The 25,594-nt window shown below is 43.2% G+C and overlaps 1 protein-coding gene across 6 annotated transcripts in view; it reads left to right on the top strand.

Annotated features, from left to right (window-relative positions):
* MYO7B (myosin VIIB) overlaps positions 1-25,594 on the top strand; it is a 114,222-nt gene that overhangs the window by 50,586 nt on the left and 38,042 nt on the right. For 5 of the 6 annotated variants that reach the window (XM_061636410.1, XM_061636411.1, XM_061636412.1 and 2 more), the window contains 12 exons: positions 835-970; positions 1,228-1,394; positions 5,608-5,745; positions 6,887-7,039; positions 7,455-7,553; positions 8,022-8,116; positions 13,620-13,704; positions 19,924-20,142; positions 21,184-21,291; positions 22,229-22,411; positions 22,996-23,214; positions 24,421-24,510. In XM_061636410.1, the coding sequence (XP_061492394.1) occupies positions 835-970; positions 1,228-1,394; positions 5,608-5,745; positions 6,887-7,039; positions 7,455-7,553; positions 8,022-8,116; positions 13,620-13,704; positions 19,924-20,142; positions 21,184-21,291; positions 22,229-22,411; positions 22,996-23,214; positions 24,421-24,510 (1,692 nt within the window). The remainder of the gene's footprint in view (positions 1-834; positions 971-1,227; positions 1,395-5,607; positions 5,746-6,886; positions 7,040-7,454; positions 7,554-8,021; positions 8,117-13,619; positions 13,705-19,923; positions 20,143-21,183; positions 21,292-22,228; positions 22,412-22,995; positions 23,215-24,420; positions 24,511-25,594) is intronic. The other variant, XM_061636415.1, reaches the window with a different exon arrangement.

Raw genomic sequence — 25,594 nt, 5'->3', positions numbered from 1 at the left:
GGATTCTTTGAAATCCACTGGCCATCTAATGGCACATGAAACGGCCCATCCTTTGCAGAAAATCCTGATTATTTTACTGAGCAGACAGTAGCCACTTCCCCCAAACTCTGCAATCTTCCTGTCGTCTTATGTTCTAGGCAGTGGCTACCTGGAAAGGAAAAAAGAGGTTATCATTGGAAAGCACACCCTTACCATATTTTAGCCTTTGTCTGATAGTCCTTATCGTCCTGTATCATATCTTTTCCCTTTAGTGTGAGTCCTTCATAACACTGCTTTCACTTTCCATGGATCACCTCCCCCACACCAGGATCTTTTTATCAGTTTCACATGTTTTATAGTAGGATAGTGGAGTTGACTAGATTGCTTCTAAACAACCAGGGAGATGGATACACACGGCCTTTAATTTTTTTTTTTTTTACTATATATATATCTTAGGAAAGGCCATTTTTTATTCCTAGCTTTTTAGTTTCAAGTTTTGATTTTATTGCTCCTGCTCTGTGTTGTGTTGATTTGTGTTGCATTTTTGGCTTTATGATGTTATTATCCTCAAGTGAGACTGTCTTGTGAATCCAGAATTATTATTTTTTTTAACCTTTACCCTGTTGCTTGGCTCTCTTGTTTTAGACATCTGGAGCTATTTGCTGTGCAGTCCCTGGTTTCTATGCCACTTATATCCTGTCTCTAAAATGTTTCCCAACTCTAAAATTATTATTGCCATATATTAATAAGAGGATCGACTTGAAGGCAGTCCATTTCCATTTCCATTTATGAGCTCATGAGCATATAGAGAGTGTTTCCCCACACCCCATTTCATCTCATATTGTTTGTTTCCAGGGAACAGACACAACCATGTTAAACAAAATCAACAATCATCATAGCAGAAGCAAAATCTACATTCCTCCAAGAAGTGTCCATGACACAGTCTTTGGTATCAACCATTTTGCTGGTGTTATTTATTACCAGTCAAAAGGTGAGTTGGTAGTAAAAGTTCCCTGTCTGAGCGATTATCATCCAACAATTCAAATAGGGTTCCTTTCTCTGTTACAAATCCTGCAGATCAATACTGTCAAGGTAGTTATTGATTCATAAACAGCTGTTTCATTACTTAAAATGGAGTGGGAATGGCTGCTTTTTAATGTGAAGAAGGAACATGTTCCAGTGAACGAAGCATGAGACTGGAACTGGCATCAAGTGGAAAGGATGAACTTTGTTTCTTCTTGCTCATAGGTTTTCTTGAGAAAAATCGTGACATGCTTAGCTCTGACATCCTGCAGTTGGTTCATTCATCCAAAAACAAATTCCTGAGACAGATGTTCCAAGTGGACACACCCATGAATGTGCCATCTTTTGGCCGTGGATGCATCAAGCATCTTGGAGTGGATCCCACCCTCAAGGTTAGCTTCCTAATACTGATTTGAAACATAGGCCCCAGCTCTGTCTCTTAAACATTCTAGCTGCACTTTGCCTTCTGTGTCATTTGTAAGCCTTTATCATATTTTAGAATCATCATCATCATCATCATCATCTTCCTGAGCCACTTGTATCAGAAAGCTGCTTTGTCCTATTGTTTGAGCCAGTGAGCTGGTTGGAACTGATCCCTGCAAATGATTGCCATGGTAGATTAATAATGAAAGAAATTTTCTTGTTTATAATCCAATAAATGCATTCCTAGTTAGAATATGTGATTTGGTCAGTATTCAATATGATGCAGCTCTGTTAGTCTAGGTTTACCAAATTCGAAAGAGTAGAGTAGAAATATATAGCAAGCAAAGCCTCTCCTACAATTATAGTCACTCCTAGTCATCATGGTATGAGGATCTGTATGCTTCATGACTGCAAAATAGTGGCTGAGGAGGAGCAAACTTAGTTCCAATAGAGCAGGTGCTACAATGTTGCAGTCATAGTAACATTGGCAAATCAGAACAGGCCATTTTTTCACATTTAGCCAGTGTGATGCAGTGGTTAGAGTGTTAGCTCTGGACTTTGAAGACATGGGTTCAAATACCCACTCAGCTATAAAGCTCATTGGGTAGCCATCTCTCAGGTTATCCAGTCTTACAAGGTTATTGTGAGGATAAAATGGGATAACCTCAATGGACACTAGGGATGGGATCCATCAGCTGGTGCTGCTTTGAAAGTATTCCATTAGCCTAACAGACAGTATTGATTAGTCATTCTTTGTCTGCTATCAGCTGTTTCTACCAGTCTGATTTTTCCCCTTTCCAAAGATATTGATATTAGTATTGATATTTTCTTTCAAACCATTGGCATTTTGAAAGGAAATATTGGTAAATGAAAGAAAATATAAATGTTTTGAGAGAAAATATTGATAATTTGAAAGAAAAAATTGATAAAGGAAAGCAAAGCAGTTTTGCCAGTTCCTCTCCTTCTCCGCTATGACTAAGGCTGGCCAGTTTTCATATTAGCAAGCAAGCAGAGACTGGCTGCTTTCCTTCAGTCAACGTGGGTGAGACTTGGCTTTTTTCTTCCCACTTGGAGTTTGGATTATTCAAGTGGTGGGGGATGGCAGAGAGAGATATGTACTGCTGTGCTGTGAGTAAAAACAGTAAAAGAATAATACATTTGAGGGAATATTTGAGGGTAAAAAAAACAATTGTGCAATTCCTATTTTATTTAAATAGGCTGGAAGAGGAAATGCTTCCTTTGGATCGTGCCTACTGTTGGGAAATTCTCAAGCATTTCCCTGCAACTATGACTAAGCTGCCAGGTAGCAACCTGGAGCACATGCATGCCCAGTTAACACAAGAATATGGTCAGGAAGTACAGAAAATGGGTAACCTGACAAGGGGAAAACATGACAAATATGTATATTCCATACATCTGCCATATGACAACAGTATCACACTGATATGTCAAAAAGGTAATAATGAAATCCAATACAGTAGGGGCCCACTTTACAGCGCTTCGCTTTACGGCACTTCGCTAATGTGGCGGTCTCAATTAGATGCAATTACACTAAAGCCCCACTCATACGGTGCTTGTTCTGCTTTTACAGCGGTTTTCGGGCGTCGCACGCCATTCTATTCAATTAGTTCCGGAATGTAACCCACCGTATGAGTGGGGCCCTTCTGTAATAATGTGAGAATGCAATCTTTTAAACTGAACAAAAATCCTATTTGAAAATATTTTTTTCTAGTTCTTGTCCTTGTAACACTCCACAGCTGCAAAAGACAATGTAGGTATGATTCCTCCCATCCACCATCACATATCCTGTCCTTCCACTTAATGAAGCGACCAGGAATCCCACAACAGGCAGGGAGGGGGTGAATGGATGAAGAGATCATGGGAGAAGTGGGATGGGAAAAGCCATGGCTGCATTGCCTTCCATGACTGTAGAGCTTTTAAAAGGGCATTTGTACTTTCTGGTGGACAGGGCACCCAAACCATAAGAGATGGAAATTTCAATAATGGAAAATGAGATGACGCCAGTGGAGGCTGCTCCATTTGGGCATATGGGACACTGCCTTACCAGTCTGCCCTCAGCCAGTCCCCACTTACTTCTTACATCCAATCCAGGGGGTGGCACTGCCTGTCAGCTCCCTCCATCTTAAGTCTCAGTGTTGTCCTTGTAAAACTCAGCAGGGAGAAGGAATGGCACAAAACTAGAATTAGTTTGCTTTGGCTGTCACTGGCTCTGATTCTATCTATTGCTGGACTTCCTCCTTTCTGTCCTCCCAGTTCCAACAGGCACCAGCCACCACAGAATGAGACTCCTAGGACTCTGGCAAGCCATCTGATTCTGCACTAAGGATATGTCTGCTTTCCACCTGAAAACCTGACCCTGGGCTCCTTTTGGACCAAGGGTGGGACAGACGTTTAATCAGCTGTATAAATATATCAGCTGCTGGTCGGGTCTTCAGAAACTCCTTTCAAATTGCCTTCTTGAGCAGTGCTTTGCATAGCACATTGCAGGCACCGCTGGTCAGCTGACTGGTGGTGCCTGCAACCCCACGTTTGGTTGAGCCAGGTTTCTCCTCCTTTTAATTGCTTTTCTTTATAGTTGTACTCCTAGTATATTCACAATTTTATTCACCTATTTTCAGCCTATATAGCTTTCCCAATAACAACATACCTGTATATTACAAAATTATTTATTTATTGCATTTGTATACCACCCCATAGCCGAAGCTCTCTGGGCAGTTTACAACAAAATTACAAAGTTAAATGCTTAAAAACTGGGGGAAATTACCCCTACATAGTAAATATATCCTGAATTATCATCATTCTTTTCCATCAGTTCATCCAAAATATAAATGTATAAATATTAAAAATTGTAGGAGACTCTTTATATGTCTTGTTACCAAGACCTATTTTGTCTAGTACATCATCATAATTACCATTATTTGATAACGTTGTTGTTGGTTTGATTACATTTAGTTGTTGCCATAACTTCTTAATTGTGTCTAATTTTTTTGTTTTGTGTTCTTCCATGCCTTTACGTACATAATTCTTGCTGTGGTTAAAATGTGTAATATCTGTGTGCTTAATAGTAATTTTGTTTCATTTCACTTGCTTTATTCTTGTAGTTGTTCTATATTTTCTTTTCTTTATGCCTTTGTTCCATCCTCATTAATTGCTTTCTTCCCTCAGAGTGGGCAAGAGCTACCTCTGTAATGTTATTTATTATTCTGGTGATACAGAATGTGCACATCCATGTAGCCATTGTACCAGTTTGTGGTCTTAACACTGTTACAGTGTTGAGATACTAAATGTTCGTTTGTAATCCAGTTAATATAAAGTTATTTTCAACTAACTCATACTCAGAGTGGACCCAAATAAAATCAATAGACTAAAGTAACTTAAGTCCATTGATTTCATTTCATTCTCAATATCGGCAATGCTGGATATCACCCATTAAAGTTTTCTGTTCTTTGTTTAAAGTTAAAACATCCAACAATAAGTATCAGGTTAGCTCTACTATAGACGCATAAGACCATCCTTTATTTTATATTTGTCACTTTTCCCTGAAACATCAGTGCCTGTTGAAGAATTCTGAGCAACTGGAATATTGGTATTATAAAAGGATAAACTCATTTGCTCCAAGTTTTTGGCCATTGGAGGGCAGTAGCACTTCATGTATAAATCAATAGATCCAGCAAATCAGGTTTAAAGGGGAACCTCACCCAGGGAGAGGTAATACCATGTGTTCCAGAGCAGCAATGAGTTGTAGCTTCTCCTTAGTGCATATTCATCACATGTTTACAGACACATGTCACAAGTGCCACTAGGGGACGTAGTGGAAAAAGAGCAAACCTGACATACTAGGGGATGTAGTCACTAGCTATGTTAAGATCTTTTCACTGAGAAAACATCACTTGGAATGTTTTAATGTGGGTAGAAAGCAAGTAAGGGTTTTGCTCTGTATGGCTCTGTATTATTAATCATTTTCATGATTGATTCTTCTGCAATATCAAGCAAAGTGTCCCACTATCGTTTCAGAGTAAACATGCATAGAATTGCCCTGTAAATTTGTGTTCAGTCTCCTGGGCATCAAATATTTTTCTCTTTTAAAGAATATGGAATATTTACATGTGCTTCTTGATGCTGACCTAGTATTCAATCTATCCATGTGCTTGCTCTCCTCAGGGATCAGGTGCCACCAAGCGCCTGTCTACATTAGGGGGACAGTTCAAACAGTCACTGGAGCAGCTGATGAAAATCCTGGGTAACTGCCAGCCATATTTTATCCGCTGTCTCAAACCCAATGACTACAAGAAGCCAATGGTAATATTTCATTAAAATATCTAGATCAACTACTGTCTGTATGATTTGGAGAGAGAGGACATTCATTTGGTTAAAAAAATGTAATTAGGGTGTTTCCAAATGGGGGCAATACCTTGCAAATGGATCATTCATATCTGATTTTTCTTTGTGTGATTGGCATGCAGTAGTCTAGACACACACGGTTTAAGGCTTATGCTTTTCATTGCTACATGGGAATATCATAACATCATTACGTACAGCACCTGCTTGCTTACCTCAAAGTTTGGCTATTCTTTCATTGGCAGAAAATGAAATCAGAGAATTGAATGAGTTTCCTACTTGCATCCATAAATGGACGGGAGGAAGGAGAGGCAAGAGAAATGGTGGCAAGCCGCACCAGGGGAGCGATAACATTTTACCTGCTTGTTGCCCTCCTCCATGGTCAACATAATTTCAGTTTTCTGACACTTTTCTAGAGCAGGGAGGGCGGCTTACAGGCTTCCCTTGGTGAATTCTGACTTTTATACTGTGTTTATGTATATGTTTATGTATATGTATATTGTTTATGTATTTTGCTTTGTAAATTAATTTGATACTTTTTATTGTACGTTGCGTATTCTATTGTAAACCGCTTTGAAATCTTTTAGATACTGTGATCTATAAATAATAATAATAATAATAGCTGTATCACTATTTCCCATTCACATGTTCAGCGATCATTGATGGAAGATGCTCTGTGCTCTGGTCCTTTCCCTCAAAAACTAATTCCCTGCTTTCCACTACTTTTTCCTGTTCTGGACATGCACACAGGTATTTCTGTACCAATGTTGGCACACCTGGATGTAACAGTCTCCAAGGTACCCTACACATGTTGAGAGAAAACCTCCTCTGTACTGGATTGTTGAAATTAGGCTGTCCCATTCACTTTGGTGAAAAATGGTATTAGCAGGCAAACCCAAATAAGTGACAAGCAGGTGGGTGACACAAGCAAATGCAGAGCTATAGTGGCATCCCTTGTTCACTGCATTGCTTCATCTGGTACCCTGACATGACTGAAATGTGATACTACAAGAGATAAAAGACAAGAGAGACATTTCTGTATATGAGACATGCCCCAGGTTTTATCTGTTAAAATTGTCTGTGTGTTTTCTTTTACTTTCAGCTGTTCGACCGGGAACTCTGTATCCGACAGCTGCGCTACTCTGGGATGATGGAAACCATTCGGATTAGGAAGGCTGGTTATCCGATTCGCTATAGTTTTGCAGATTTCTTTGAGAGATACCGAGTTCTGCAGTCATTGTCTTCTCCAGAGCAGGTACATTAGCAGGATATCTGGACTGATTCATCTTATTTTGTTGCTGTAAGAAACATATTGATTTTTAAATCTAAAATTCCTTCTTACTGCTGTTTATATATCCGGTAAATAGAGCACCAATATCAGGATTAAATTTTATATATTTTCTTAGTCATCTTTTGGCAGCTGCAAGAAGAATTTAATACTATTTTATGGCAATATTATCAGCAATATAAATCTCATCAATTCTCATGTCATAGGTCACTGGTTGCAAACAGAAATTAAGGGAAAAGAGCAAACCAGAATTGCACTAGTGTAGAAAAAAAAGCACTTCCAAAGCATGGCCAGACTCTGAAGTGCCAGTTTCATAATTATTTGTCATGAAGCCTCTATGTTTCCAACCCAACGTATATGTGAAAATTGATTTACATTCCAGCTGAAGAATGAGGCTCGCCAATGCTGCATTTACATCTGTGAGAGGGTGATAGGAAACGACAATGAGTGGAAAATTGGAAGAACCAAAGTTTTCCTGAAAGTAAGTTACCAGGATAATCTAACAGTTTGACACATACATGCCTAGGTAGAAATCTTATGTTACTAACAGTGCAAACCTATGCATGTTTGCCAGGAAGTAAGCCAAATTGTTTGCATTGGGCACAGAACTGCAGAATAACAGTGGATTTTTGAGGGGTTTTATTTTATTTTTATGGGACAACATGGCTACCTTTGTTATGAAGCTGGGGTTCTGGAAGAGCATCTGATTTCTATAACACTGTTCTGGCAATCAGCAAATAGAACCAGTTATATGTTGGGTGGTATTAGATACAGTTTAACAAAGTAGAGGTGTCTCTCTCCCCCACCACATTATTGATTCTGTAATATGTTCACTGTTGCTAAAAGCAACAGAATAACTCAGATATTGCTCTGAATTGTCAGTTCTGTTTTGTTAAAGCCATTAGGTAAATATGTGACAATCTTTTTCTCCCCCTCACTTCTTTAATAGGACTATCATGATACCATACTGGAAGTAGAACGAGACAAAGCACTCACAGAGAAAGCCATTCTAATTCAGAAAGCTCTGAGGGGATTCAAGGACAGGTAAACATGCTTTCAAAGGTAGTAAACAAAACCTGATTATTAATCTCCGTTGTGTATTTTACCTGTACATAGCCCGGAGCAGAGATGTACAGAAAGAGAGCAGGTAGGGAGAAAATGAAGGCGGCTCAGGGCCTGCCAGGTTGCTCTGCAGCCTAGCAGGATATTGGCTTTCCATCCTCCCTGTTCATCAGTAAGCAACTACGTAAATTACATAACTTCACCACAGCAGACAGTGAGGTTAACATAGGTTTTGGCAGAAAACGAACTGCAGTGAAACAAAAACAGTGCTGCATACAACGAATACAAGGTGAAATGGAAAACGATGCCTTTTTATATCCCTACCCATTTTCTATCACTATGTGGCCCAGTAGAATATAGCCTTCTCCCCCCCTCCCCCACCCACATAAGCTTGTATATGAAATGTCTGTCTAGGGCAGCCTTTCCCAACCAGTGTGCCTCCAGATGTTGTTGGACCACAACTCCCATCAGCCTCAGCCAGCATTGCCAATGGCTGAGGCTGATGGGAGTTGTGGTCCAACAACATCTGGAGGCACACTGGTTGGGAAAGGCTGGTCTAGGGTATGGTGGCCACAGGCATTACAAAAAAAGAAATGCATTATCAAAAAAATAGGACAAGAGGACATACAAAATTTGCGTATACTAATATATATATACAGATGCAAATTTAGAACCAATTACTAAAATTTAAATAGGAATACACTACATCTCACCAGTAGTGGGGAAGACTGTGACCAGGTGACCTGTGTGGCTACTCAGTCCAATTGCTCACAGTTGATGGGTAATTCCAAGACCCTGTTCTCTTTTCTTATAGTTCTTTACCTTCTAAACTATATTTAGACTGAACATGCTTTCAAAGAGTGGACTCTGACAGTTGGTTCTTACTGAGCATGCCCCAGCTTATCATTGACATTAATGTTAAATTTCTTAAATTAATTAAAAATTGGCTGGGCATTTTTAAACTTTTAAACTGCAGAAGATGAAGGGCAGAGTATGGGGCAAGGTCAGTAATAGGATTACAGGTACTCTGTGAACATGGCTGATTTTTAATTAATTTCAACAAATTATGAGAACACTGACAGAAAAAAGTCCAACGGGTCTGGGTTTTTTGTCTCTCTTTTTACACTTTGAACTCTCGATTCTCTCTGACTGTTTTGTGTATCGCCATGAAAATTTAGAGGGTTGTTAAGCAAGTGTTTCTGAGTTCAGGACTATATGTTTTGTAAGGTTTTGTTTTGAAATGAGCTATGGGAAGCATCAGAATTGCATGGAGGGTATTTTCAATTTAACATTGTGGAATGTGAAACATCCATGCTGGCTATAGTATACAGCCACAGCTGTATAATTATTATTAAATTTATTACCCGCCTGTCCCCAGAGTGGTTCCCAGAGTGGGTCACAACAATATAAAATACATGATTAAAAACAGTTTAAAACAAATATCCCTTATAAACTAAGACTAATTGAATATTAAATCATGTTTGGCCCATATCAGGTGTTTAGGAGGAGTCTTAGTAAGGAGGAACGTGGACGATGCCACCTCAATTTCAGTGATCACGGGTAGAGGGAGGTATAGCCATGGGGAGGTGGTGAATTACCATAGAAGACGAGGGCAATGCTATCTGCACCTTGTTCCTTGCTGCCACTCCTCTCATGGATGGGTTCCTCGTTGCTCATCTGCTATGCCCACTGGCCTGTGTGTGTTGTTGTTTAATGCCAGATCGCTACACAATAAGACCACTGTCATCCATGATTTGATTGTGGATGAAGATGCCGATTTGGTGTGCGTTACTGAGACCTGGGTGGGTGAGCTGGGAGGAGTTGATCTGACCCAGCTTTGCCCACCTGGATATTCGCGGCAGCACCAGCACAGGCTGCAGGGATGGGGGGGGGAGGAGTTGCTGTGGTCTACAGAACTTCCATCTCTGTCACCAGGAAACCACTCTGTCTTGGAGCTGGCTGTGAGGGCCTGCACCTGGTGTCGGGCTGAGGAGACAGTAAACTAGGGTTGCTGCTGGTGTACCATCCACCCTGCTGCCCGGCAGCTTCTCTGACTGAGCTGGCGAAGGCCATCTCAGCTGTGGTGTTAGAGGAGCAATAGACCTGGGTGATTTCAATGTCCATGCTGAGGCTGCCTCTAGTGTTCCAGCTTGGGACTTCATGGCGTCCATGATAACCATGGGGTTGTCTCAAGTTGTCACTGACCTGACGCATAGGGCAGGGCACACCCTCAACTTGGTTTTTGCTCCAAATGGAGGAAGGGGTGGTCTGGAGATGGTGGGAGTGGATGTCATCCCATTGTCATGGTCAGACCACTTTCTGGTGAAGTTTAGACTTATGGCTCCGATCCTTCCCTGCAGGGGTATTGGACAGATTAAGATGGACCGCCCCCAGAGCCTAATGGAATCCACAGGATTCCTGAATGCCCTGGGGGAGTTCCTAGTAAATAGAGCAGGTGACCCTGTTGAAGCCCTTGTCACACTGTGGAACAGCAAGGTGCGTCGGGCTCTTGACACGGTTACCCCCGAGCACCCTCTCCAGCATTGTGGAGCCCAGTCTGCACCTTGGTACACCAGTGAGCTAAGGGCAATGAAACAGGCTGGACGACGGCTAGAGCGCAAGTGGCGAAATATGTGCTGTGAGACTGATCTGGCACGAGTAAAACATAACCGTGCCTACTGTGTGGTGGTGAGGGCAGCGAAGAAGGCCCACTTTTCTGCCTCCATCACATCCTCAAGTAGCCGTCCAGTGGAGCTTTTCCGTATTGTCAGGAGTCTGTTGACATCAACTCCAGGAAATGGAGTCTTAGACCCTTCGGAGGCCACTGTGAATTGTTTGCAAGGCAAGTTGACGGTAAAGTTGCTCGCTTCCGTAGCAGTCTTGATGCCTCCTCCACATCTACTGTAGTCCCCAATGAGGTGTCCAGTGCAACGTCTGCTGCAACTTCTTGGGAACAGTTTCAGTTGATGCAGCCTGATGACGTAGACAAGGTGCTTGCGATGATGCAGCCAGCAACGTGTCCTCTCGACCCTTGCCCTTCTTGACTCATTAAAGCATGCTGAGGGGGTTTGACCGAGTGGATCCAGAGTGTGGTCAACGCATCATTGCGGGAAGGAGTGGTTCCAGCCACCTTGAAAGAGGCGATGATCCGACCACTCCTGAAAAAGCCCACCCTGAACTCATTGGTTTGTGACAACTACTGATCGGTTGCAAATACCCCCTTTTTAGGGAAGGTGATTGAGAGGGTTGTGGTGCAGCAATTGCAGGTAGTCTTGGATGAAACAGATTATCTTGACCCATTCCAGTCTGGGTTCAGGCCTGGTAATGGGACTGAATCTGCCTGTGTTGACCTGATGGATGACCTTTATTGGGAAAAGGACAGGGGGAGTGTGACCCTGTTACTCTTACTTGATCTCTCAGTGGCTTTTGATACCATTGACCATGGTATCCTTCTTGGCCAACTTGGTGAGATGGGTACTGGAGGAACTGTTTTACAGTGGTTCCGATCCTATCTCCAAGGTTACTCTCAGAGAATAGCATTGGGTGACTGTCTTTTGGCCCCCTGGCATTTGTGCTGTGGGGTGCTGCAGGGTACCATCTTGTCCCCCATGCTGTTTAACATCTATATGAAGCCCTTGGGAGCAGTCATCAGGAGATTTGGGGCAAGGTGTCAGCAGTATACTGACGATACTCAGCTCTGTTTCTCCATAACATCTGAATTGGGAGAGGCCGTGCAGGCCCTGGACTGGTGCGTGGACTCGGTGGTGGGCTGAATGAAGGCCAATAAACTGAGTCTGAATCAGTGGCGTCACTAGCTGGGTGCGGGGAGTGCGGACCACACCCGGGTGACACCATGAGGGGGGTGACACCCAGAGCCGCACCGTCGCGGGGCAGGGCGGCCGTGCCGTTGCCTGGCAAAGGAGCCGAGAAGCGCTCCGGGTCGGCGTCAGAGCAGCCAACTCCTCCCCGGAGGCAGGCAGGCGGGTGGGTGAGACCGGGAGCAGCGTTGGCGGGGCGAGGGAGGCACGCTGGCATTCTCAGGCCTGCTTCTCTGGCTAGGTGCCACTCCGGCGCACGCCCTCCCAGGGGCATGGGTGGCTGGTGTGTGTGTGTGCGCGCATGCACGCGCACACACTCAGCAGGACATTTGGGGGCTCGCCAAGGAGTTACCGCACCGGGTGACACCAACCCTAGTGACACCACTGGTCTGAATCCTAGCAAGATGGAGGCACTGTGGATTGGTGGTTCCCGAGTTCGGATGATTGGTTGGTTGCCTGCTTTGGATGGGGTCATACTCCCTCTGAAAGAGCAGTTTCGTAGTCTGGGGGTGCTCCTGGATCCATCTTTGTCGCTAGAGGCCCAGGTGACCTCTGTGGCTAGGTTTGCCTTTTACCAGCTTTGGCTGATAAGACAGTTGCGGCTGTTTCTGGACCAGGATGGCCTAACCACTGTTATCCATGCACTGGTAACCTCCAGGCTGGATTACTGTAACACGCTCTGTGTGGGGCTTCCCTTGAGGTTGGTCCAGAAGTTGCAGCTGGTGCAAAATGTGGCGGCGAGATTGCTCACTGGGGCAGGGTATCGCCAACATGTCGCCCTGCTGCTGAAAAAATTGCACTGGCTGCCCATTTGCTACTGGGCCAAGTTCTGGTGTACAAAGCCCTATATAGCTTGGGACCAGGATACCTGAAAGACAGTCTTATCCCTTATATACCCAGTCGATCACTGCGCTCTGCAGGTGAGGGCCTCCTGCAGATGCCATCTTATCAGGAGGTCTGTTCTGCACAACATAGGAAACGGACCTTTAGTGTGGTGGCATCTACCCTGTGGAATTCCCTCCCCTTAAATATTAAGCAGGCGCCATCTCTTTTATCTTTTCGGCGCCTATTTCAACAAGCCTTTTAAGTTAATACCTATCCCAGTCTGCATCTGTGTTGGAATTGCTTTTAATATGTTTTTTTAAAAAAACTTTCCCCCTTTTTATTTAAGATGTTTTTAAAGCTTTTTTAAATAATGTTTCTAAAGTTGTTTTGTTTTAATGTACTTTAAGGTCTGTTTTTATGATGTTTTAAAGTGTTTTTACTGCTTTTGTTTGCTGCCCTGGGCTTCTCCTGGGAGGAAGGGTGGGATATAAATAAAATAATAAATAAATAAATAAAAAATGTAGAGATAAAAAACATTTGATAGATTGTACGCCATTGGAAATAGTTCTTGTAAACATCCATGAAGATGAGAATTCAGAGATGCAACTATTTTCATAAAGAAAAGTCAAACCCAGGGGGGAAGATTTTATTCTACTTGGGCTCATGCAAGTGCAATTCTTAATTTTTTTTTTGCTGAGTTGGGGGAAGCCCTAAGTCCAGCCTCTCACAAGGGTCCCAAGTCCTACAGTCCACTGTTGATTTAACTGAGCCCACTGTTTGGGAAACAATGTTAACATATTGATTTTTTTCTTTTTTTTTGTTTTAATTCCTTCTGGTTGTAGGAAACAGTTTCTGAGGCAGAGGCGCTGTGCTGTGGTTATCCAGACAGCCTGGAGGGGCTATTGCTGTCGGAAGCGCTTCAAGATGGTAAAAAAAAATTGAATGGATCTCTTAGGCCACATTCACATTATACATTTATTCCACTGTTATTCCATTTTAAAAAGTCATGGCTTTCCCCAAAGAATCCTGGGAAGGGCAGTTGTGGAGGGTGCTTAGAGTTAGTAGGAGACTCCTATTCTCCTCATAAAGCTACAATTCTCAGAGTGGTTTAATAGTCAGTCCCTCTTCCCAGAGAACTCTGGGAACTGTAGTTCTGTGAGGGGAATAGGGGTCTCCTAACAACTGTTAGCACCCTTCACAAACTACACTTTCCAGGGTACTTTGGGGGAAACCATGACTTTTTAAAGTGGAATAATAGTGGAATAAAATTGTGGTGTGAATGTGGCCTCAGATACAAATGGGCTCTGCATAACCAGGCATAATATTTATAGATTTTTACACAAAAGGATCTAGAACATTCAAACATGACTTCAGCTGGGATGCAAAGAGTCAGCCACAACTAGTTCTGAAACAGGATTGTGGGTTGTGTTTCTGGAACAACTGCCCCTCAAACTACATGGCAAGCTGCTTTTGAAACATTTGAAGTTGTGCTATGGAATGGTAGTTTGTTGTTCAAAGAAAAAAGTGTCAAAAAGGAACACAAAAGGAAAAACAATGAGGAGTGAGAGGGAAAAAAGCAATCCCAGGCACCAATTCTTAAGTTACATAAGTAGTTCTTAATAATAATAAGTTGGAATGGAAACGGTTCAGGAAGAGGAAGAGCCACATGGAGCTGGTATCTCAGCTAGGGATGGGGGAGAAAGTTGATTCAGTTTGCATAGAAAGGCAAATCTATCAAATCTGCACTTTCTGAAACAATATGAGAACTGAAACACAGTCATCCTTCAAAATTCGCACTTTTCCAAATTTTGCAATGCAGTCTCCAACCAAACAGTGTTTACAAAAAAATGCATATATTATGGGCAGGAAAGTGCATAAAAATGAATGTATTAGTGAAAATAACATATAAAATACATTATATTAGGAGAAATTGCTTGCAAAAACATGTACATTAGTCAAAACTGCATTCAAAATGTGTTTATTAAGAAAATATTGCACTGAAATGCTGATGAAGTTTCATGAAGATTTTTTGAAAAACAAAAATTCACAAATCGCACAGAAATGTGGAGACCTGAATTTAAGATTGGAAAAATTAGAAACAGAGAATGGAAACTGACTTATCCTTACATTCCTATCTCAACTAAGCCAGTGCAGTGGCCCTGCTGGAATAGCTTCTGGTAGATTGTGTTGGAAATGTGACAGTGCAACTCAGCTTGAAGCCTGGGAGGCGATTGCATACTAGATGGGGGGTAGAGAGGTAGAGAGAAGTCCTCCTAGATTCCTAGACTGGTTGAGGCCTGGGAGGGGATTGCATACTAGATGGGGGGTAGAGAGGTAGAGAGAAGTCCCCCTAGATTCCTAGACTGGTTGAAGCCTGGGAGATGATTGCATACTAGATGGAGGGTAGAGAGGTAGAGAGAAGTCCTCCTAGATTCCTAGACTGGTTGAAGCCTGGGAGGGGATTGCATACTAGATGGGGGAGGTAGAGAGAAGTCCTAGATTCCTAGACTGTTTTTTCCACTCTCACTGAAACTGAACTTTTCTTGCAGGTGTAAATTGCAGAGCTTGGAAAAGTTACTTTTTTTGAACTACAACTCCCATCAACCCAATCCAGTGGCCATGCTGGCTGGGGCTGATGGGAGTTCAAAAAAGTAACTTTTCCAAGCTCTGGTAAATTGATGTCCTCAGAGGAAACAAATCTCCCTTCCTGCTCCTTCTCTGATCTTAGTCTTCTGTTGTTGTTCTTGCCAGCATGGCTTCCGCCCTTTACCAGATGCAGCAGATATCTCTTCTGCAGCATCTCCTATCTAGTTAGTCAGATGTAGGTCTTTTCCATCTAAATATATTTCCAACAATAAACTTAGTTTGATATTTTTTCCTATACCAGACTTTCAGTGTAATTTCTACCAAGCTGAAGCGTCGCTCGCTACTGCTTAGTATTTACTACATGCGCTTAATTCTGCAAAATACCATTATAATCCATAGATCCTAACAGATTGATTAGTAAGAGTTGCCATCCTCCTTCATTTCTGGTGCCTCATGGATGCAGGTATAGACAGAGTATTGTCCAAGCCCGCCTGTCTCTGTGGAGCAGCTGGGGCTTCTGGAGCTGGCAAGAACATGGACATAGCAGATTGCATCTTGCTCTGCCCCTCCCACTTAATCCATATGAGCGAAAAATGGCTGCATCAGGTTTGTAACATTATTAGCATAGTATATTGTATTCAGTATTCTTCTTATAAAGGAAGACAACTGATAAAAGATGTGTTTTATCTAGAATTCCTCCAGAATACCAGACTACAAAGAGAGAAACTCTTCCTGTTCCACAAGTAGGATCAGTTGGAGAAGATATTTTCAGTTTGTTAAGCAATTAGAAGGGTCAGGCAGAGAGCAACAGCTCTAAAAGCTAAGACAGATTCTTGATGAGTAGGAAGAAAAAAAGCATATTTGAGACAGTAAAGTCTCCTACTTTATAAATTCTTGAAAGTATATTTTGGTTTTGACACTTAGTTCCATCAGTGACATACTTAAGCAAAGGACACAGAATGGCCATTGAAACGCATTCATTCTTTCTGACTTGAAGAGATGCTTTTTATTCAGAGGCTGTGGGGGCTACCATAATGAGCTCCTGCAGTTCAAAATTTACTGCTACACCACTGTTGGTCATTCTGTGTTCTTTGTTTTAGTTACGTCTCAGTCCATCATTCTTGCCATCTATCTCCTTGTTTCATTTCCCCCCTTTCATCTCTTTTTTACAGTTATCCCAATTTCACTCTGCAGCTAGAATGTTAAATAGACTGTAGAGCAGGGCTCCCACTGTTGCACCCATGAGCTTCAGCATGCCTATCTGTACCTCCTATGGTGTTCACGAAAGATCTCCGTAAATATCTGCTCAAAAATCCACAATGCATGAGATACTGTTTGCTCTTCCTGCTCACCTCATATTTGCCCTGGCACATCTCTCTTACACATCCCCATGGCAGCCATGTTGTGTTATGCCACACCCCCATGACAACCCTGTTTAGAATGGTGTCCACTGTACTTTTCCAAAATTCAGATGTCCCCACTGGCCCAAAAAGGTTGGCAGCCTCTGGTGTAGAGGATGTTTTAAATGCTAAGTTTATTTATCTGTTCATGTTGTTATGAGTCCAGTGGAATGGCCCGGGCAGTTGACACGATCGCCCCGGTGCGCCCTCTCCTCTGCAGAGCTCAATTGGCTCCCTGGTTTACCCCGGAGCTAAGAGTGATGAAGCAAGAAAGGAGACGGCTTGAGTGCAAATGGAGGCGAACTCCCGACGGCTGTAATCATGCACTTCTGAGGGTCTCTACCAAACTCTATGTGAAGGCAGTGAGAGCAGCAAAGAAGCAATACTTTGCTGTCTCTATTCAGTCATCTCTTAACCGCCCAGCGGAACTTTATAAAGTTGTCCGGGGACTTTTACACTCTGGTCCCCAGGACGCAATAACACCATCAATTGCCCGCTGTAATGAGTTTGCGCGACACTTTCGTGATAAGATCATGAACATCCGCCGGGACTTTGACTCCCTTATTGTAGCAGTTGATCCTAATGAGGTGTCCAGAGCACAGTCTTGTCCTGTTTTACTGGATGAGTTTCAGTTGGTACAGCTCGAGGATGTGGACAAGGTGCTTGGACAGGTGCGGGCGACCACTTCTGCTCTGGATCCTTGCCCCTCATGGCTAATAAAAGCTAGCAGGAATGGAACAGCCGGCTGGGCCAAGGAGGTGATTAATGCCTCTTTACGAGAGGGAGTGGTCCCACCCTGCCTGAAACAGGCGGTGGTGAGACCGCTCCTAAAAAAACCCTCCTTGGACCCTGATAATTTGGACAACTATAGGCCGGTAGCAAATGTTCCATTCCTGGGCAAGGTCCTAGAGCGTGTGGTCGCTCGCCAACTCCAGGCTCTCTTGGATGAAACTGATTATCTGGACCCATTTCAATCGGGCTTTCGGCCGGGGTTTGGTACAGAAACGGCCTTGGTCGCCCTGTATGATGACCTCTGTCGGGAGAAAGACAGAGGGAGTGTAACTCTGTTGGTTCTCCTTGATCTCTCAGCGGCGTTTGATACCATCGACCATGGTATCCTTCTGGAGCGACTTACGGATTTAGGAGTGGGAGGCACTGCTTGGCGGTGGCTCTGCTCCTATCTCGGGAATCGTCTCCAGAAGGTGATGCTGGGGGAACATTACTCGAGTCCCTGGGTACTCCAATATGGAGTCCCGCAGGGTTCAGTTCTGTCCCCCATGCTTTTCAATATCTATATGAAGCCGCTGGGTGAGGTCATCAGGAGTTTTGGAGTGCGTTTCCAGCAATATGCTGATGATACGCAGCTCTACTACTCCTTTTCATCTTCGTCAGGTGAGGCTGTTGATGTACTAGACCGCTGCCCGGCCGCGATAATGGGCTGGATGAGAGCTAATAAACTGAAACTCAATCCTAACAAGACTGAGATGCTGTTGGTGGGAGGGCCCTCTGCCCAGATGGTTGATGTTCGACCTGCCCTAGATGGGGTTACACTCCCCCTAAAGGAGCAGGTACGTAGTTTGGGGGTCTTATTAGACCCGCTCCTGTCACTTGAGGCTCAGGTAGCCTCAGTGGCACGGAATGCATTCTACCAGCTTCGGCTGGTAGCCCAACTACGACCCTATCTGGACAGGGAGAATTTCGCCTCAGTTATCCATGCTATGGTAACCTCTAGATTGGACTACTGTAATGCACTCTACGTGGGGCTACCTATGAAGACGGTTCGGAAACTTCAGCTAGTGCAAAATGCTGCGGCCAGAGTTCTCACTGGGACAAAGAAATTTGACCATATAACACCTGTCCTGGCGCAGCTGCACTGGCTACCGATATGTTTCCGGGCCAGATTCAAAGTGTTGGTTCTTACCTATAAAGCCCTAAACGGCATCGGACCGCAATACCTGGTGGAGCGCCTCTCTCGCTATGTACCTACCCGTTCACTACGCTCAACGTCGAAGGCCCTTCTCCGGGTCCCAACTCATAAAGGGGCCCGGACATCAACAACTAGATCTAGGGCCTTCTCGGTGGTGGCCCCCGAACTATGGAATGCCCTCCCAGACGAGATACGCCTGGCGCCTTCTTTGTTATCTTTTCGGCACCAGGTAAAAACCTACCTTTTCGCCCAGGCATTTTAAACATTTTAAATTTAATTTTAAACCTAATATGGATTTTAATTTATAAACTCAATGGCAATTCTATTTCGGATTTTTATCATGTTATATTTTTCACACTTGCTCATATTTTATTTGTTGTACACCGCCCTGAGAGCTTTCTGCTATAGGGCGGTCTAGAAATGTAATTAAATAAAATAAAATAAATAAATAAATAAATAAATGTCCGTGGAGAGAAGAGAAGGAGATGGAATGGGATTTGGGGGAGGGCCCTAGTATCTCGCAGTCAGAAGGCATTGAAGCTGAAGGCCACAGCTCCGTTGACACTGACAGCTCCATCCCTATTGCTCCAGTTACCGCTGATGAGACGCTGCCCAATGAAGAAACTGTCCTTTCACCTCCATTTAACCCCCTTCCCTGTCCAATCCGTTGCTGCAGCCTCCATGCACACCTCCTCCCAAGGAGGAGGACCTCGCAGACATATCTCCATAGCCCTCGCCTCAGACCCAGAGGCATCTGCACCGGCAGGCTCAAAGGCTTCCCACAGCCCCATTAAGGATGAGCACATGCGTGCATGCATGCTCCCATTCAGTGGCACCTTCCTCATGCAAGTAGATGAACCTGCCCACACTTACTTAAGGGTTGTAAGGGGGCGTGTCTAATGGCTGTGACAACATCTTAGCTCTGTGCAGTCATGCCTAGTTATGTTGAAGAGAGTTGCAGTATCCTGTGTAACCTGTAAGCTGATCTATGAAGTGTTCTGAACTGAAATTTTCTATTAAACCTATTAAAGAAAAGCACATCTTCGCCTCTGAGTCTGACTTCACAGCCTGTGGCGGGACACATGTGGTGACATTTTTTTAAAAAAGCCCCACAAGATTCTTTGCTCTTTTAAATTGCTATGTTACCTCCTGGTGCTCCCCAAAACCCTTCTATTTTTTTTTACATCAGACTTGCATAGTTCATTTTATCTTTTTCTTCTCTTGTGTGGTTAGATCATGTTGGGGTTTGAGCGCCTGCAAGCCCTTTTCCGGAGCAGACAGCTTGTGAAGCAGTACAAGTCAGCCCGGGCAAATGTGATTAAGTTCCAAGCTTTGTGCCGCAGTTATCTGATGCGCCAGAAAACAGCTGAACAGCTGAAAGCTGTGTGTGTGATACAGGCTTATGCCAGGGGGATGTTTGCTCGTAGGGGTTTCTGGAGAATGAAGAAAGAGGTAGGTAAAGTTGGATAATAACAATCACATGATGCATCATAATAGGACAATTTGACAGCAGCCAAATCCTGTGAATAGAAATTCAACCTAGAGAGGTAACTTTAGTATCATACAGGTACAAAATAACTGAACAGTACATATGACATATAAACATAGAGATGGAGTGATGTCCTGTTTACTATAGTCGAGGTGAAGTCTTGGAAATCTGGACAAGGTGATAAGAAACAGAATTACTAAATATATGCAGACTGATTGTTTCTAGGGTTAGATATATCAGCCCCATTCACATGTCACGGTGAGCCACGGTTAAGAGGCCTGTTTCGCTCCTCTTCACTTGTGTGTGTAAGAAACAAGCCATGATCCCTGGCTTGACTTTATGTCCACACCATGTTTCGCTCCAACAAACCATGTTTCACTTCATCAAACCATGCTCAGGAAGCCAAGAACAAACCTTGGCTATGGATCATGCCTTGTTCAAAGTGAAACAAACTGCATTCCTTGGTTTGGACATAATGCAGAGCTCAGGGATCATGGTGTGCTTCCTCCCAGTGCTAGCAGGGAAAAGTGAAAGAGCTGTCTTGGGCACATTCACGGTAAACCATTAATTATGGTTTACCATGACATGCAAATTAGATGATTAAATGTGTTTTGTTTTTTAGTGCTTGTAAAAAAAGTTTTAAAAAATTATTCATGGCCCAAATCAAGATAATTTTAAAAGAAATTGATTTTCTGAAATATTTCTGAGAGCTCATAGAGAATTAAATGCAGGGTAAAAATACAGAATGAAATACGTGGATTTAGTACCTTTTAAGGGTTTTGTTGTCCTGTGTTATTTCATGTATAAAGAAGCCAATATACATGCTTAGTTTCTAATAGTTGTGCTTACTAATCATAAATAGAAGGGTGAAACCCAGACACAGTGTTACTTTGCACTGATAGAACTAACTACATGCAGATATTAGGCCGAGAATCATTTGGAAACAAGGGTGTACAAAGTGGTAAAGCTGACTAAAAACAATAGTAAGTTTCTGTTACTTTCAGCAGCGACATAATCTGGAAGCTAGAAAGCTACACTTAGAGGAAGATAAGAATCTCCTTCCAATAATTGGAGCAAAAAAAGCAAAGGGAGAAGCTCTTCCAACAAAAAAGGTAGGTTCTCTCAGTTGCTGGGCTCAGAAATGTAAGTGGCCACATATCCAAAGAAAAAAGACATGTATATTAACTGAGAGCCCCATCTATTCAGAAACATTAAGAAAGGTACATCAAGCTCTACAAATTTCCCACTTGTGAAAGTGCAGCTCGTCCCACTCATACGATCTGGTCCTATAGCATGTGTGGAGAACCTTTGGCCCTCCAGACATTGCTGAACTACAATTCCCATCATCCCTGGCCATTGGCCACCATGCTTGTTGAGACTGATGGGAGTTGTAGGTCACCTGGAAATCCAAAGGTTCACCACCCCTGTCCTATAGAGGCCTGTGAAATTTTTAGTCCCAAGTGACCATAAGTTCTTGTTCCTTATATTTGATAAATGCAGTAATTTGGTTAGAATCCAAGAGCATGTGCTGGGACTTGGCAAATTTAGTTCAAGCATGCTGCATTTATTGTCAAATATCTACTACTTATATCTGCTTGGTAAGCCACAGACACCCCCCTGCACTTCCCCCCAGAAATCCAAAGGTGGGTGACAGACATTAGGCTAACAAGGAGCAGATTGCTTCCAAAATAAGATGAGCTTTAGAAACACTTCAATTGTCTGGAGTCCCTTTTTAGAATGTTTTGACTAGTTGGTATACCATGCCCCTGAGTATTCCAAAGTGTAGTCAGCGGTGGTTGGTGACTCCATGTGTGTGGGGCAGTGGAATCTGCTCCAGGTTTTAGTCCAAACTTTTGAGGAGCTGCCCAAGGTGCTGCAGCTGCCCCACAGACATGGAGCCACCAGCTGCCACTGATTGCGGCCCTGTGTGCTCTGGTGATCCATGTCCAAGACCGCAGTTTGTCTCCATGAGGATTTTGTATGTGTAAAGATTTCTGTGTCCACAAGCTCCTAATTCTAGCTAAGTGGATTCCTTTAATGTATCTATAGGAGCACCTGGCTGATGGGGAACAAGAAGTGGATGCTGAGAAGCTAAGGAAACATGATGCTGTTGACAACAAACATGAGACACTATATGATGCCATCAGTGACCAGGAAATGGTGGACAGAGTGTTTGGTTTCTTACCTCCTTTAATTGGAGGGCAAGAAGGGCAGGCTCCCCTGGGCTTTGAGGTAAGCAGCTGTAAAGGCAGCAGAGGCCTGTTCATCCCCAGGGGACAAATAGCATATGAAGTGGCCACCTAGAGGCAAAGCTTGGAAAAGTTACTTTTTTGAACTACAACTCCCATCAGCCCAATCCAGTGGCCATGCTGGCTGGGGCTGATGGGAGTTGTAGTTCAAAAAAGTAACTTTTCCAAGCTCTGCCTAGAGGTATTACCTTAAAAGAGGAGACAGCCACTATGCACCTTTTATAGTGGTGCTTATTAATAGCTGACACTGATGCTGTTTTGGAGAGTCTCTTGTCTCAAGGGCAGAGTATAAATGCTTAAGTAAACAAATAATCTCCATGGAGCCTCAACAGAATAAGAGCCCTGCTGGCTCATACCAAAGGCCCATCTAGTCCAGAAGCCCAGAAGCGGGACACAAGCGCACCAGCACTCTCCCATTCATGATCCCCAGCACCGCCTCTGATACTGGAGATAATATAGCCACCATGACTTGTAGCCATTGATCTTCCTTTGGCAAGGCAGAGAGCAGAGGAGAACAGCACTAGAGAGACAGAACCATGCCATGTTCTCTGCTCCTGTGCCTTGTAGGATCTAGAGACAAAGATACAGACATACAAGCCAAACGAGGTGGACCTGGATATGATCCCTATGGCCATTGAACTGGAGGAGGAGGAGGAGACTGATGACCTGGCAGAATATACATTCCCCAAATTTGCAGCCACTTACTTCCAAGGATCCTCTACACATACACACATTCGACGGCCACTGCACCACCCACTGCTCTACCATGATGAGAACGATGATATGGTAATGTAACTTTTCTTCACCATGTTCCATGTTAAGTTCTGCTGACAACACTAACCATACCACAGTAGTAGTAGTTAGTTAGTCTTTGCTTCCTGCCAACCATAAAATGCTATTCTAAAAATAAAAAGAATACCCACACTAGAATACATTAACATTTTAAAAATAAAAGTAGGACTGCAAAGTTTAGTCAATACAATTGTTAGATTAATTGATTTAAAATATTTTTGCTCAATTCAAAGCAGAGCCTTAAATTCAATTTTTTAAAAACTTATTTTCTCCGGTGGACACTAGGACACCCCCACGTGGTAATGTCTTCCTCTCCTATTGCTTGAGGCAGGAAAGAGTTAATACTCCAAGGACTCTCTTGGTAGCTCTTCCCACAGAGTGTTAGTTTGCCCATCTGGCCAAGCTTTAAGTATTCTAGTTATGCACAGGGATAAAACTTAAGACAAACTTAAAAACGTAGATGCATACCACAGCAACAATGATGAACACTGAATATAGACGTAGTAGAAAAACACAAAGTAACATGAACAAGAAACTTGAACTTATGCTATGCCACTGCTTGGGTCTAACTAAACCTAAAGGTCATTCTCCTCCCTTTCCTATTTAACTTTTCATGGATCCCAGGGTGGACCTTAGAGGTGTTCTAGTGCCCCCAGAGAAACACCCTTCAGGTGAGTGAAATGGTTCTTTTACACAGATACTTAAAAAATGTAGGTAGTAGGCACCATCCATCATTCTACCTTCTCTCACATATGGAAGGAAATGTCTCGCGTGCATTCATCATATAAAAAAAAATTAGAGGGAATGCTTTTTTCCATCAAAGCTTGTTTTTATTCAAAAGCAGATTTAATAAATTCGTATGATTCACTAAAGTTTATTTAATTAAGCAACACTGCTACGTAAAGGGGATTGTCTAATATGTCTCAACAAAGGACAAGCTAACAAGCTGGTTTTACTAGGCAAAAATCAGTATCGGCTACTGAGTAAACTGCTGCTGGTATAATAACAATTACTATTACAGTTTCTGTTAATAAAACACTATGACTTCGGTACAATACCCATACAGGTGGACAAAATGTCACAAATTTCAATGGGAGTTTACATGCACAAAATCTGTGACATGTTAGTTTTGTACAATGTCGTTCACTACCACGGTAACAGTAAAAAATATATCACGGTATGCCCTTTCCTCCCCACCAGGCATCTCTAGAAGTTTGGACCGTTATCTTGCAATTCATGGGTGAATTACCAGAGCTGGCGAAGAACATCAACAGCAGGAGCAGCTCTGAGGTGATTCAGATCTATGACAGCTTTGGCAAGAAAAGCCAGTTGCAGCGCACAGGCAACTACAGCCCTGACCTGGTCAGAGGGAGGTGTTGTTCTTCACGGCTATAGTCTGATTAAAATGAGTAGAAAACCCCAAAGTATTTGCTTCTTAACCTTTCCCTCTGTGCTCTTCTCCCCTTGAAAATCCCCCTAAAAATGGCTGTTTGTCCTAAAGCTTTTATTGGCAGTGGCAGCTTCTGGGGGCAGTTCTCAGAGGGAAAACATTCAGAGGGAAAACAACCGTCCCAAAGTGCGGTGATCCTGATCTGGATTGGGACCCTCACAACTGTTTTCTTTTTAAAAAAAGAAGACATATCCATTTCAAAACATGCTAAGTTACAAAGCGAGTGTAGCATGGCTTTGATAACTAGAGGCTGGAAGGCTGCATTTTATTTTGCTACAGTCAGGAAGGGTGATTTCTTAGGACTGAAGCAGACCTGTGGAAACTTTATGGATCCCAAGTGATCTATGGCTGTCAAGGCTAGGCTGATGGTAACAGTCTGAGGTGAGCTGGGAGCCAGGAGCTATGGAACAAAATCAGGGCTGGAGAATGAATTCAGACCGAATAGAAACCAGGAGGCAGGACTGAAAAGCAGTCAAAAGATACAGGAGTACACCAGAACTCAGGAAGACCTTGATGCTCATGCATGGTTTAATAAGGAAATCTCTCATCGTCCTTCCTGTCCAGGAGGATCTAGTGGCCTGCCTAGATGGTAGGGGGAAGGGCTCAGTGGTAGAGCATATGCCTTGCATGCAGAAGGTCCCAATTTCAATCCCCAGCATCTCCACATACATCTGGGAGACAACCCAGTCTAGAACCCTGGAGAGCTGCTGCCAGTCAGTGTAGACAATACGGAGCTAGATGGACTAATGATCTGACTCAGTAGAAGGCAATTCCTATGTTCCTGTGGTAGGGATCTGCCCAGGGCTGGAGATGCTAACTTGCCTACACATGAGGTACAATAAGAAGTTCAACACACAGTAAGTGTCTCAACGCACAGGATAGCTGTAGGCAGATCCAAAGGCCCCTGCAGCTCCAGCCAATGAG

Source organism: Rhineura floridana, chromosome 7 (genome assembly GCF_030035675.1).
Source record: "Rhineura floridana isolate rRhiFlo1 chromosome 7, rRhiFlo1.hap2, whole genome shotgun sequence".
NCBI lineage: Eukaryota > Metazoa > Chordata > Lepidosauria > Squamata > Rhineuridae > Rhineura > Rhineura floridana.
Note: the sequence above shows the minus strand (reverse complement) of the source record. Positions and strands in the feature narration are given on the sequence as shown.